At 40.2% G+C, this 15,590-nt stretch overlaps 1 protein-coding gene across 1 annotated transcript in view; it reads right to left on the reverse strand.

Annotated features, from left to right (window-relative positions):
• Positions 1 to 2,568: 2,568 nt before the first annotated feature.
• Positions 2,569 to 15,590, reverse strand: part of tgfb3 (transforming growth factor beta 3) — a 30,830-nt gene continuing 17,808 nt past the window's right edge. The window contains exons 4-7 of the mRNA XM_003214437.4: positions 11,438 to 11,545; positions 9,917 to 10,088; positions 7,398 to 7,551; positions 2,569 to 3,476 (exon numbers count right to left, since the gene is read on the reverse strand). Of these exons, the coding sequence (XP_003214485.1) occupies positions 3,318 to 3,476; positions 7,398 to 7,551; positions 9,917 to 10,088; positions 11,438 to 11,545 (593 nt within the window). The 3' untranslated portion in view covers positions 2,569 to 3,317. The remainder of the gene's footprint in view (positions 3,477 to 7,397; positions 7,552 to 9,916; positions 10,089 to 11,437; positions 11,546 to 15,590) is intronic.

Raw genomic sequence — 15,590 nt, forward strand, 5'->3', positions numbered from 1 at the left:
CTGTCCATCATCATCACCACCGTCCTGTTTGTGGGAGAAAGAAGGTGCACAGAGAAAGACAACTGGAGGAGCAAGTGAGCTCCTGGGGATCACAATGGTGGCAGCAGCACTCCATCTTTCATGCCTAGCCCTTTGCCACCCAAGATATTTGTAGATTTTTTCACATTTGCAGGAGTCTTTTGCCCCTGATTCCTGGCTTTAATAAAGACAGAACAGTCAGAGAGATGAAAGAACTGACTAGGATTTCGGGGAATCTGTGAATGGTTAAATATGGTAGTTCAGGAGTTAATGTGTGGCCTAATTGTGCCTTATCTAGTCACACTTAACACAATAACCCACAAAACAGCAGATTCACTTGTCCATATAGGGATCCCTTTAAAGCCCAAGTACTTGATTCAGGGAACAACCTTGAAGATAAAAAGAGTCAGAAGGAATGAGAAGAGTCCAAGAGTTTGCAATAGAGAGACTAGCCCAGAGAGGCAACATTTGAATTCAAGTGTTAAATACAAAATTCTTATTAATTCCCAATGAAGTGCAACTCTGTCCATATCACTGTTCCACATTTAAGCTTTGATAAATTGTGATTTTTTAAAAAACCTAAATCAAGTGTCTCGCCCATTCCTAGTGCTGAAACTGACTGCTTTTAAAACCTCATTAGGATATTCCATTAATATATGTGGGAAAACTTGAGGCCTGCCAGGAAATAGTGGTGGGTCCACTAAGAAATATGAGTGAATAGAAAAAGGCAGGCACATTTCTTTGCCTTCGAATCACATGAATGTTTGCATTTTGATCAAATATTCCTCATTCATATACCTTCATGGGAGGCAGTCTGGAAGAAAGACATTACATCAGGATTTACCCTGGCTAAGTGCCAGACTGGATGGGATGCCAATCAGCTATTGTGTGAATGTTTATAAAACTAAATGTTAAGTGCAGGGGCGCAGCCTGGATCAGGAGCAAGAAATGGGGAAGGTTTAGACAGCTTTGCCAGCCAGTGTCCCTAGGATCCTGAACCAGACCATGGGTCTCACTACTATGTAAAAGGGGGTGCAGGTGAATACATAGGCATGAATAGGAGCATGAGGAGAGTAAATAGGAATAACAAGGGGCTGGAGCTCCTATCCCAACTCCATAGTCCTCATTCCCAATCCAGAGTGTCTCCATTTGTCTTCAATTCACTTTTAAAAACATCTTTCACACATTTACTACTGCATGAATGGAGTAGTCCAAGAAGAACAGATAGTGTATTAGGAAACAGAACCAGAAGCTTGGATAGCTGAATGTAATGTTGGCTGAAGAAGACTTGATAGACCGATAAGTTTAGAATAGAATAGAATAGGAACGCCTAATGAAAAGGGATATCTATGAGAAAATGTCTCCAGATTTAAAAAGTGTGTACATGGTGTTGACAGGAAGGTGAAGAGAAATATAGGAATGTAAAGGCAGAAGGCTAGCTGAAAATCACCATAGCAAACTTAGGAAACATGCATGCAGGGAACTATGTCACCACAGAGGGAATGACCACAAAACCAGGAAGACTGGAGCACAATGTAACATGATGGAAGATAAGGAAGAAAAAACGGTCAGTCTTCCAAATCTCACCCAAGTCATATTTATCTTCTAAGAACTGCCTAGACTGGAAAAACCACATGGAGACTTTCTTCCTTCTATGAGCCATGTTGCATCTTTTTATTATGTAAAATTCCCAGCAGACCAAAAACTGATTCTGAGGAGGTAAACAGGTAAATCTTTCTAATTACTGAGTCTTCCTGAAGTCTTTGATGCTACAAAATAAGAAGTGCAGAATGCCAACAGGCTGGATGACTACAGTTAAGTAGGCAGCACTTTTCTGTGGATCTGCTTCAAGTTAGTGATGAAAGAACATGAAAAGGGTCTTAGATTGAAGCCTTGCTATGGGTATTACAGATGTGAGAGACTTTGCCACAGGCCATAGGAATCGCCCTGTAAAGAAAAGGCACTGAGTTAAACAGGCCAGTGGTCAGTTTTAGTATAAGGCAATTTAGGACCATCCAAGGCACTTTGCTACTTGTGGCAGAGTAGACAGTGGGGAGAACTCAACCCACACAAATCAAAGTGCATACTACCCACAACCTCAAACATTATATTGACACATGAGGCTGGAAGTCACACAACCACTTCTCTCCATCCCTTGCCAGTAAAAAAGACCAATAGCAATAGGCTGTTTGACATTCAAAATATGCTGCCTGAGACAACCACCTCACTTTGACAGTAGCACAAACTCTTAAGACCATTTCATGACAGTAGCACAAACTCTTAAGACCATCTACCACCATTCTGGCATATTACAATGTACCTGAAATAAATGGAGTTGCTATGATTTTGATAACATTATTTTCCAGCAATGCCAAGTGTGAGAACTAATCCCTCATACCCTTTTCACCTGGATATGGACCAATCAGGACTGAACAGCCCCTAAAGAGCAGGTTTTTCATGATAGCCACCTTTTATGACAGATTGCCTTAAATTCATCCATGGTAGACACTTCCAGTTCTCCCTTACTCAAACAAGGTTTTGAACAAAAAATTCCAATTTCCAAAAAATATTTATTTTTTTATAATATATGAGATTAATGCTTTTTTAATAAAACCTTGGACAGGTGTGGCCTGGGCCAGGTCCTTGTGCAACAAATGTGCAGATGCCTCAACCTGCACAGCAAATACAGGCTCCTCCGAAGATCACCACCTAAGACTGGGCTGAGGCCATCAGGCAAAGGCGCCTCCTCAGACCCGAAAGAATCAAGCAGGTCCTCCAGGACGGAGGGAGAAGCTGTGGAAGAATTCACCTTTGTTGTAATCGTGGCAACAGGTCCTTTCTCAACGGTCCCTTTTTGAGCAGTCTAGACCAGATTAATCCAGCATCCTCTCTCGTTGCAGAACAATTACTTCCACTACAGTCAGCTTTCTAAGAAAATATGTTCCTTCAAGTCCCCCTTTATCTGTCCACAGTTCTGCAAATGGTTATCTCCTTAAGTGGGATTCTCCTCATTTAGTTGCCCTTGTCCACTAAATGTCTAGCCAGTTATGCATCTTTGCCTCCCAAAGCCTCCAAATTGCAAAAATATCTCCCAGAAAAAGCCAGGAAGGCATAGGGATATCCTGCTTTTCAGATGTCAGAATCCAGAGTAGGTAGATTCTCCTGGATCACAGTGTGAAAAGACTGGATCTTACTGCTCCTTCTTCAAGCAGTTCTTGTCTGTTTTGTTGTGTTATGCTTTTTGGCAGCAGAGGTTGGGTTACTGCAATTTCCCAGCTGCAGGTGGTGCTGGGTCCCTTTCAGCTGCATTTGCAGGATTTCACCACCATATTGGAGAGCTGCTCCACTTTAGGGGCCCTTCCAACATAGTACAGGATGGTGAGGGGCTCCAGATCCTGAGGCACACAGCAAGGAGAAGCAGATGCTTCAGGGTTCAGCGTGTTGTAGAGGCCAAGCACCTGGAAAAACACCAACCAATAACAACAAAGAAAAAGAAGTAAGGGACGTGATTATGGCCAAAATGGATGGCTGTTTGGCAGAAAAGAGGCACCTATGAGGCTCCAAAACTGGAGCATGGAAAACTGGTTGTTGGACAACAGCTTCCAGAAACATTCAGCCTGCATGTGGGATTCAGAGAAATGTAATCAAATAAAGTAATTTCTTCAGGTTCTGCCTAAATCTATGTAACTTAATACACCCATCAATCCTTTTACTGCAGTCCAAGATATTTTAACAAGTTGTTTAAAATGTGGTTATTAATTTGGAGCAGCTGAGAAGGGTCCAGCCCAAAGGAGTAAATCTCAAGAGCAGCCAAATCTCAGTTTTGCATTGCTACATGTAAATCTCTTGTATATTGTGCTCTTTTTTTAAAAATAACACACACACACACACACACACAATAACACTGGGTGTAACCATTCCATGGCCCCATTTGAGCTTCAAGAAAAACAGCTGAAAAAAATCTTTTCTTTGGCCAGCATCTCCTAATCATGCTGGATTTAATCCAACTCCTCTCAAATATCTACATTCTCCTCCCAAGTATTTGAATCCTCTACAAAGCCTTTCTTTGCTCCACTGCATTCATTCTGAGAAAGAGAGAATGAGACAATGCCAGAGGACAACAGTCCAGGGAGGTTCCAATAATGGTCCTTCTGCCTCTTCCTCAGAGCTAGATCTCAATCATTCTGATTTTAGAGCTGTATTTCCTCCCAGAAATTGCTGCATTTCATGAAAGCGGATAGTCTGCAATGGGGAAAGGGAAGCATAGGTCCAAATTTAGTTAGTGTGGGTTCCAACTAAAGTCAACTCATTGGATTAATAGGATTTACCACCATGTTAACAATGGATTGATAGGTCTGTTCCAGTTGGGATATCAATAGGCTATTCTACCATGCAAAAAAGCCTTCTTTCAATGAGGAGTTGCTTTTACTGAAAAGAAATAATATTTTAATAAACCGTTCTCTCGGTTTAAAGCAGGCATGAGCAAACTTTGGCCCTCCAGGTGTTTGGGACTTCAACTCCCAAATAGCTGGAGGACCAAAGTTTGCCCATGCCTGCTTCAAAGCAAACAAAGCATATTGCAACAGAAGATTCCCTTGTTGTGACAGGGAAAATTCACCGTCAAACTTCATAAATCTTCCCTTTAAGTCAAGAAATTACAATTGTGAAATCCACCAGAGTACCTGAGGATCTGTGAAATGGAGAGAGGGCTACAACAGAGTATGCCTATTCAGCAGAATAGTGGTGTGTGTCGTCGCATTTGCCAATATTGGGTGAATCCGTGGATTTGGAACTCATGGGTACGAAGGGCCCACTGTATTTCAACTTTCATCTACACTCCACATCCGGCTCTCTGCATCTAGTGTCATTCAGATGTTTTAGGCCATACTCCCATCAGCCCTATCTACAACTCAGTCAGGGAAGATAGGAATCGTAATCCAAAGCATATGGAGGACACCAAATGGAAAAATACTGAGTGCATGGCTTCCTCATTCAGAAAATGAAGCACAACTCCTATATGAAATTAAAAAGAGCAGGAAGAATTTGAAGCGCATGAAGCAATTGCTTAAAAGATTTCTGCTTCAGGCAGGACCACAGCAAAACTCTATTTAGAAAGATTCCACGTCATCATATTCAGCTGAAGGAACATACTATAGGGCTCTAAAAAGAATGATAGCCCCAGCTTCTTCAAGGAAAGATATAACCTTCATTAGAATAAGTTGCACAGAACCCCCAATGACTTATTCAGATTGGAATGAGACAAGGAAAGATGTTCAACAAATGCCAACCCTACTGAGTTGAACAATTGAGACCAGTTGACTAGAGATCAAATTGTTCACATCTAACAAAAAAAAAACAACCCACCACCAGGAACATTTCAACACAGTATTATTTATCCATTGGATGGTGGATCTGCCTTTCATGACAATAAGAGTTCTGTTAACAGAAGATGCTGCTGCTCCTTAATTTTTAGGGATTCCCTCTTTCACTGCAATCTACCCCAGCCTTCTGCATAGGATTTGGAGGTAGGAATGAAGGAAATGCCTTGAGAGGATGAGGCAGGGAAATCTGCTTCAGCCAGCTATAAAAAGGTAAAGATTTCCCCCTGACATTAAGTCCAGTTGTGTCCGACTCTGGGGATTGGTGTTTATCTCAATTTCTAAGACCAATAGCCGGTTTTGTCCATAGATACCTCCAAGGTCATGTGGCCAGCATGATTGCATGGAGTGCTGTTCCCACCGGAGCGGTACCTATCGATCTACTCACAGTTGCATGTTTGTGAACTGCTAGGTTGGCAGAAGCTGGGGCTAACACCGGGAGCTCACCCCACTCCCCGGATTTGAACTGCCGACATTTCGGTCAGCAAGTTCAGCAGCTTAGCAGTCTAACCCACTGTGTCACTGAGGGGTATGTCAACAAATACAGAAACCCATCGGCTGGGTTGGAAAGTTATATTAGCAAAGAATGAACTATAATGATGTGTAGCCTTTAGCAAACTACAGTAGAGTCTCACTTATCCAACATTCGCTTATCCAATGTTCTGGATTATCCAACTCATTTTTGTAGTCAATGTTTTCAATACATCGTGATATTTTGGTGCTAAATTCATAAATACAATAATTACTACCTAGCATTACTGCGCATTGAACTACTTTTTCTGTCAAATTTGTTGTATAACATGATGTTTTGGTGCTTAATTTGTAAAATCATAACCTAATTTGGTGTTTAATAGGCTTCTCCTTAATCTCCCCTTATTATCCAAGATATTCGCTTATCCAACGTTTTGCCGGCCCGTTTATGTTAGATAAGTCAGACTCTACTGTATTGTCCTTCAGACTCAGCCTTGTAACTACAATATAGCAATAATATCACAGGACTAACTTATGGGGCTATTCTAAGAATTTGTGAAATAATGTACATGAAGCATTTTGATTACTCTAAAGGAGTTATATAAAGATGAAGACCATGGTCCTGACCTTGAAATAAGGTATATGAATTTTCAAAATATCTATGAATAGGTTGTCCTTATTCTTTTTAAATTTAAAGCAACCAAACTTTTTTTGGAAGGGATTGGGTGGTACTGAATGGGAGCAATGGTCTTTAAAGAAACTATCCTGATCACCATGCCATTTTATTAATCTAAATCCTCCTCTCTCAGAAAACTATTACTCTGATTCTTATAAATCAAGAGATGGGAAAGCTGTGGGAAAGAGGCTATTGGTTTACAATTTCCAGAATTATCTGGGGTTGATAGGAGTTGAGTAGCCAATGCTCCCCTGCCTCTGCTGGAATCTATGAGCCTTCATTTGGTGTAGATATAAGTCAGGGAGCAAGCTGCAACAGCAACCTATTTCTGTACATAACAGGTGACAAAATACAGCCAGGCAAATATATTTGCTCAGTGACTGAACAAATAGGCCAATGAGTACCATCACATGTTTGTGTGTGTGTGTGTTTTCAAAAAATAATTTTGAAAAGAACTAACAAGTGACTATGCAATCCTAAACTGTTTACTCAAAACCAAATCCCTGTGAGTTCAGGGGGACACCCACCCAGAAAGCAAACCCTTTTTAGCTGTTTGAACTTGGTTAAACTTGTCTGAATTGCTCAATATGTTTTCATGTTGTTTACATTATTTATTGGTTTTAATTTTGAATTGTCTAAATTGTTTATATTGTTTTATCTCTTTACCACCCTAACATCCCATAACAAAAGGGCAGAATAAAAATATTTTAATATAGGATTAGATATAATTGCAAGCCCGGTGAACAATGAGAACATTTGAGGAGAAGCTGCCTCTGGCTGGTAGAAAAGGAAGCTGATAAAGGGACTATTTCCGAAATGCTCGGCTCCTTGGCTGACTAATATTCAAAGCTTACCGTGCTGTGAGTTGTGTCGGCGCTGCGGAGGTACGGGCAAGGCCCAGAGCAGAAGTTGGCAAAGTAGCCCTTAGGCTCATGGACCCACTTCCAGCCCAGGTCTTGCCGAAAGTCAATGTAGAGACGGCGCACACAGCAGTTCTCCTCCAGGTTTCTGGAACAAATGGGTTTGGAGTAAAACCAGGTCACAGGGATGAAATGAGAGATAATATCTTTCTCCCTGCTGAAAGGAGTTTTCACCTGGCACTGAAGATACTGAAGTCTCCCACTCCCCTGGCAAAGAAAACCCACACAGAAGGAGAAACTGAATTGGCAGCACCAACTGGCAAGCATTCAAGGATTGAGAAGCAGCCGAGCATAAAGGGGAGAGCAGGCATCCTCAAACTGCGGCCCTCAAGCAGTTTGGCCTCCAATTCTCAGCATTCCTGACCAGTGAATAAACTGGCTAGGGCTTCTTGGAGTTGGAAGGTCACAGTTTGAGTATGTCTAGGTAAGACATAGCAAACCTGGGCCTGGAGAGTTATTTTTATGAGTAGGTCATAGCAGAGATTCCTAAATCCTAAACTTTTCCCACCTTTCCGAGTTTTTTTTTTTTGCATCCCTTTTCCAATCAAGACATTTTTATGTGAACCCGAGTATATAGATATATAAAATAGGCATAAAACAGATATTTATTGATAATAAATTAACATTTGCAAGGCTTGCTAAACAGGCTGATTTTCCTTTTTGTGGAATCCAATTGAAACATTTTCTGCAGAGTTCACTGTAAACACCACACATTGTTGCTAACAGATTTGCGTAAATGGGTGGCGTTCAGAAACCTTTTTCAGTTGCAAAGTTTTTCATGACCCCAACATTAAGCTAAGAGGACCCCATTTGGGATCAGGACCCACAATTTAAGAAGTCAAGGGCTATAGCGACATGCTGACGCTACCCCTAAATAAGGTGATGCCTCCAAGGTTTTAGAGCACCTTCCTGCCCGTTCTTAGTTACAAATGATTTCAACGTGTCTCTATAATTCACCCCAATTTTTCAAGTTCTGTGGCAAGTCTTGTCAATAGAAGTGTGACAAAAAGAAAGGAGACTAGCTTAAACAGATTAGGCAGTTCCTCCTAAAACAAAAAAGGAACTTTGGCAGGAAACAGTAAACTGAAAAAAGCATTATACACATTATGCAGCCAGCCTCTCTCCAGTCAAAATCTCTTCTTGATCTCAGCCCATGGAACAGACAGAAGATTAAACTGGCTGCTGGTCTTCATGAGACACTCTGGGCGATTTCCTGTCCATGTTTCTCCACATAGGAGATGATGTGTGGAACACTTCGATCAAAGGCATTTAACAAGGCATTTAACCTAAAGATAAGTCATTTGCCTACACTGTAGACCTGAGGTAGGGAAAATGAGGCTTCCAGCCTAATACGGCCCAAACGTGATCCCTTAGAACCCAATCTTTTATTTAAAAAATAAGCTCCAAATGATCATGCGGGTATTAAGAAAGATTTCAGCACATTTTCACTCATCTGGACTGTTTTAGGGATAGGAGAAGCCTTTTATACAGCAGGAGCTCAACGTTGACTTTCAGATCACTTCCTAGTGGGAAAAAAGTCTTTCTTGGATCTGAAATGGCTGAGGGAAAGCCAAGAACATCATATTTTTGCCCCTTCAAACCCTTTAGAGCGCAGATTTCCAAACTGTGTCACAACACGTCAGTGTGTTGGCTGCAGTGTGTCAGTGTGTCACACAAACATAATGGAAACCTCTGAGTATATGAAATATGCAATAAATCATATTTTAAAAATATAGAAATGAAAGATTTTCATGAGATATGTTATATCCCCATACATTTTTATTACAATTTATGTCCGTATCTCTTATAAGAGGTTGGTTTAACCTCTCATTTGCTAGTGAAACTGAATTACTGAATTACTGTGTCATGAAATGATGCATAAAAATGGTGTGTAACCAACATGAAATATTTAAAAAGCTCTGCTCTAGAGTATTTTGGAACATGTGGAGACAAACAGATATGAATGATGGAGGTTGTGGTGGGATGCAGCACTCCCCAGTCCACATGGAGGCAGGGCAGCCCCATAACCCCAACAGCTCCCCATCCCTGTAGTACAGTGGTTCTCAACCTGGGGTCCCCAGATGTTTTTGGCTTACAACTCCCAGAAATCCCAGCCAGTTTACCAGCTGTTAGGATTTCTAAGAGTTGAAGGCCAAAAACATCTGCGGACCCCAGATTGAGAACCACTGCTGTAATAGATTATATTGCCTATTCCCAAGCCAACCTCTGGTTGGCTTCCTGATTTTAGAAAGGTATTTCCTTAACTCACTTCGTAGGGTGTCAAACAAGTTTTTTAGAAGTAAAATAATCCTATAGCAGGGAAGCAACACAAGTCCCCTCCTATCCCTTGGCTACGCACCCCCTGCTGCCTTGCCATTAGCTGTTGCCATCCAAACAGATACCTAGACCTGATATAATGTGAGGTAAGCAAATGAATGGAGATCTTAGTTTACCGAAAGCAGTAATTGGTGTCCAGGGCCCGTTTCTTCCTCTGGCTTCTTGAGGCTGGGCTTCCAAGCCTATGTGGGGGCAGCATCATCAAGATCAAGTGCGGGTTGTGAAGGCTCTTCTGCTTCTTCAGACTCCCCAGGTCCCCTCGCCCATGGCTTTCCTCACTGTCGATGCCTAAGGAAGAAGGGAAAGGGCAGTCTTGAAATTTCAGCTTCAGGAGAAAATGAGCTGAAATTCATAAAAAATGCTTTGCAAAGGCTTCCAAAAGCTTAGCCATTGTCAGGCTCCTCTCTAGCAGTCTTGCTAGCATAGACTCGATTGCTCTTGCCCTGAAATGACACTTTGTGGGTCACTTGTTTTATCATTTGTAAACTACTGTGGGACTATTAATCTGGCACCGTTAGAAGTTTCAGTCCCAGAAATAGGATGAAAAGGATGAATGGCTAAAGATGATGTCAGGTTTCTGGAATGGTTCAGCAGAAGGAGTATCTAAGATACAGAGCTTGTGGGTACTAATGGCCACAGCTCAGTGCGAAGAGCCAGGCAGCTGCAAATGTTGTCCCAGCCAAGTCGTTAGCTGGCCGTGCCACCTTGGGTACATTGCCCAATTTTTCTTTGGCCATATCACACAAGCTGGAAACCAGAGTAAAACCAGCAAAACATCAACTCTACATTTTCCAGAGGAGACTTGATTTGTATTAAGTTCAGAAATTTCAACATATTCACACTCCTTTGTGTAATACACAGAAATGACATCAAAAAACAACATTATTGTTAGTCACTATTTTTCCAAGAATAAGGCATTACTTTCTACTCTGAGTAACAATAATACAGTTGACAGATTTTTATTTATTTATTTTAAAAAAAATGAAACATGACCCACTTACCTCCCAACATTAGCATTTCTGAAATACACTCATTGTGACTATAATGTTGTCAGTAATATGTTTAATGGAAATCATTACAACTTCTTAATTTTCAAAAATGTAACAAGTAATATTTATAACATTGGCATGAGTAGTTAAACCTGTCTACACACCAACTATTTTCTCCTAAGATCCCTAGGAAGTTTAGTTAGGTGCTAGTACTGCAAATTGTGTCTTAGGCCTCATCTACACTGTCACATAATGCTGTTTTAGAATGCAGATTGACTGCATTGAAATGGTTTGTACAGTAGTGTAGACTCATATAAACCAGTTCAATGCAGCTAAATCTGCATCATAGGAGTCTACACTGACCATATAATGTAATTCAAACTGCATTATTTGGCAGTGCAGATGGGGTGAAAGATAACTACATCTGAGTTCTCAATATGCCCTGCTCTACATAAAGCAGTTGACTACGAAAGCAGTCAAATCCATTGCTTCTCTGTTCCAAAAAATACTAGAATATGTCCCCACATGCAAACAGAGATGAATGTGTTCATGAATAAATTGCATAAAATTATTTGCTGCAATGCTATTTTGGCATAGATGGTAGACAAATTCCAATGACCCTACTGCATGCAATCTCTCCTTTGTCACCTTTGAATCTGATCTCCAGCACTTCATTCAAGTTCTCTAGAATGACACCATTGGACTGGAAGGTGTTGCATGGGCAATGAATGCTGATCTCCAGGCCCAGATTTGATTCTGTTGGGAAAGAGAGAGTGGATCCATGTGAACTAATGAAGTGACTAATATTTCTATCCAAACAGACCTTCATCAACATTCCCCCCTTGTCCATCAACAATAAACTTTGTTTGACTGTTTGTAGTCCTTACTAATGAGCTTGTGCTATATTTGTGAAAGAAAACTGAAAATGGAGATGGAAGAAAAAGGGAAGCCCCACATTCCTGCTCCATATTGCCTAATTGAAATTGCCTCAGGTTCTGTGATCATTAAGGTATGCATTTCATAACTTCGAATTCCCTTTCATTGGCTGCTAGTGCCAAGAAGCAGGAAAACATGTAGTACAGAGCTTTTCAAACAGTGTGTCGTGACATGTTAGTGTGTTGGCTGCAGTGTGAAGGTGTGTCGCATGAATGTAATGAGATACTTCTGAGTCCATGTGAAAAAAGCAATAAACCACATATATTTAAAATATAAATGAAAGCTTTCACGGGATATGTTGCATCCCTACATATCTCGTTATAATTTATGTACATGTCTACATCTCTTATAGGTGTTTGGTTTCACTTCTGGTTTGCTAGGATAAACGAATTACTGTGTCGCAAAATGATACGAGTACATATCTAAAAAGGTGTGTCACCAACATGAAATGTTTGGAAAGCTCTGATGTAGTGTAATGACAACAGAATGGGGTTTGCTAGCTGAAGGAAAAATTAAAAGAAGAGTTAGGTGGATAGCAGCGCTAATTAGCATTTGGCACAAATGCCACATTTTCTGAAATGTATAGATCAGTCTTAATGTTTAATAATAATAATAATAATAATAATAAATCTTTATTTCCATCCCACTTTTCTCTCTAAATGGACCCAAAGCGGCTTACAACATTATATAAAAGACAATACAAAACAATATACATATGTAAAACAATAACCTATAAAAACAAATTTACAATACGAAATAAATAAAAATATTTTAAAACATTTGTCTAACAGTTATTTCAGGTAACTCAACAAGACAGATGGTAAACATTTGTGTGACTCAATAAAAGCCTTCCTGTCATTACAGCTAAGTGTCTTCAATAATAAATTGAAGACACTTATAATATAGTTGTAAGTTCTATACAGATTTTGTAGTGTATATATTCTTGATTATGTAGATAATTCATTTATGGAACATTTTTTGAATTCTTTTAATAGGAAGCTCTAGAGACATGGAAAGCATCCTTCAACTCCAAAAACCTAAGACTCTTCAGCTCCAAAAACCAGTTCCATGGTCACATAAGTAATACTAGTGAACTCCATAGAATTTATCATGAAATATGTATAGAATTGGACTTTACAGCTTTTACACAAAATTTTTCTGTTGTCTTTGCCTGTACATAAATTAACCAGGACATTTCCCTAATCCAATCCTGTGTCATCAACCAGAAATCTTGGAACTGGTCAATATGGGAAATTGCTAAAAGTCTCTCAAACACAGTTTGGACACTGAATTTCCATGTCACAGTCATAGTACATAGTACTTCAAGGTCTTGTTTTTAACATGTCTAATCTGGATTTTCAAAAGCTAAACAGCATCAGGCCTGGTTATTACTTGGACGGAGGATCATCTGGGAATATTGGGGAGTCTCCTAATTGAAGGGCCCTTGGTGCCAATCAGGGTTGATTATACTTGCATTAGATGGAGAAATGTTCCCATTGGTATATGGCAGGTTCCTATGTTTTTTATAACAGGAGGATAAAAACCAACACATATTGTGCACATGACTAGCTGCAGGCCAGAAGAAAGATCTGAAGTCCCTCAGGCTCAAGCTAGGAATGGCCATAGAATTTCAGCACCTGTTTAATCTTTCCAGCTGGTGGCAGCTGCTGAATTGCACAGCTTGAACTTTACAACCATGAGCATTTTCTTCTGTTATTCTCTGGCCACTACCAAGATCTACAGCAGCTGCTATTATGCTACACAAGCCATGAAACTCTGGGTAAGCCTGTTGTTTATATCTCTAACAATCAGCTACATCAAAAGCTGGCTATGTGTGATGTCCTTTTCAAATGCATGGTATTAGTAGAGCTTGACATATTTGCTTTCTTGCACTACAGCTCCCGCGATTCTCCCAGACAGAACAGCCTATGATCATCTTGCCTGGGAAATCTAGGAGTTATAGTCCATTTTTTTTTACCAAGCTTTAGCATGAAACTAGTAGCTTTTCCCTACAGTTGAGAGACTGGACTTCAGCCCATGCCTTGGCTTTAGAAAAAGGGAGTGTGAAATGAGTCTAGAAGTCCTTTCTAGAATTCCAACTTTGACTACCACCCAAAAACTACCTATAGGATGAGTATCTCTTATTTGAAAAGCCTGGGACCAGAAATGTTTTGGATTCCCCCCCCCCTCCCCCAGATGTTATGCATATGTGTACATAGGAAGATATCTTGGAGATGGGCCCCAAGTCAAAACATGAATTTTATTTGTTTCATATGCACCTTATAAACAGCCCAAAGGTAATTTTATACAATATTTTTAAATAATTTTGTGGTTTTAACACAATTTGTGTACACTGAACCATCAGAAAATAAAGGTGTTACTATCTCAGTCAATCATGTGGATGATGATTCCGGACAATGATTTTCAGATTCCAAAATTTCAGATAAAGGATGCTCAACTCGTCTTAGCTGTAAGGATTATCCAGCTATGAACCCCAGCAATTGTGAAATGGGGCCAGGGCTCCAAAGTAGTAATGTTTCCTACCTTTGCCTTGAATTGACTTGGGACTTGGTAGGGAAAGTGCATCAGCAACTGAGTTTTAGTCAATGAGATTACTACAGAAATGTGAGAGCAGCCCCCAAAGTTGAGTGGACCAACCTCAGCAGGTACAATACTTGTAAGTTCCTTAAAGGTTCTCTCTTTTGTCCTTCTGTAGTGTGTAAGAGGACATCTGCTTGGTGTTTGCACTTTTTCCTTATATGACAGATTTACAGTCATATAGAGATGCAGGCAGTTTTTCAGCATCTTCACAGACTATTTAGAAATGTCTGCCTCCACACATAACAAGAAGAAATCAATGGTAGGTACAAAGGATATATAGGCATCTGTTTTATATATGATGCAGCCATAGCGTACTCATAATATAATAGGAGAGCAATGTATTCCCTCCAAATGCTGCTGGACTATAATTCCCATCAGCCCCATAATATTCATGATAATACTTAGGGCTGATAGAAGTTGTAGTACAACCTATGAAGAACCACAAGTTGTCAACACAGGCATTAAGTGGCAACTAACATGCCCCTGGTGGCACAGTGTGTTAAAGCGCTGAGCTGCTGAACGGTTCAAATCCCGGGAGCGGAATGAGCGCCCGCTGTTAGCCCCAGCTCCTGCCAACCTAGCAGTTCGAAAACATGCCAATGTGAGTAGGTCAATAGGTACCGCTCCGGTGGGAAGGTAACGGCGCTCCATGCAGTCATGCCAGCCACATGACCTTGGAGGTGTCTACTGACAATGCCGGCTCTTCGGCCTAGAAATGGAGATGAGCACCAACCCCCAGAGTCAGACATGACTGGACTTAAAGTTAGGGGAAACCTTTACCTCTCTCTATATATATATGTGTGTGTGTGTATGTGTATGTGTGTGTGTGTGTGTGTGTATACAGTAGAGTCTCACTTATCCAACATAAACGGGCCGGCAGAATGTTGGATAAGCGAATATGTTGGATAATAAGGAGGCATTAAGGAAAAGCCTATTAAATATCAAATTAGGTTATGATTTTACAAATGAAGCACCAAAACATCATGTTAGACAACAAATATGGCAGAAAAAGTAGCTCAATATGCAGTAATGCTATGTAGTAATTACTGTATTTATGAATTTAGCACCAAAATATCATGATATATTGAAAACATTGACTACAAAAATGTGTTGGATAATCCAGAACGTATATAGTGTATATATATATATATATATATATGTATATAAAATAAGAATTTTTACTTGTTGGAAGCTTCCTTGGCATCCTGGGAGAAAGGCAGAATATAAATTGAATAAATACATAAATAGATGGAAATAAATAAAT

The sequence above is a fragment of the Anolis carolinensis genome, chromosome 1 (genome assembly GCF_035594765.1).
Source record: "Anolis carolinensis isolate JA03-04 chromosome 1, rAnoCar3.1.pri, whole genome shotgun sequence".
Lineage (NCBI taxonomy): Eukaryota > Metazoa > Chordata > Lepidosauria > Squamata > Dactyloidae > Anolis > Anolis carolinensis.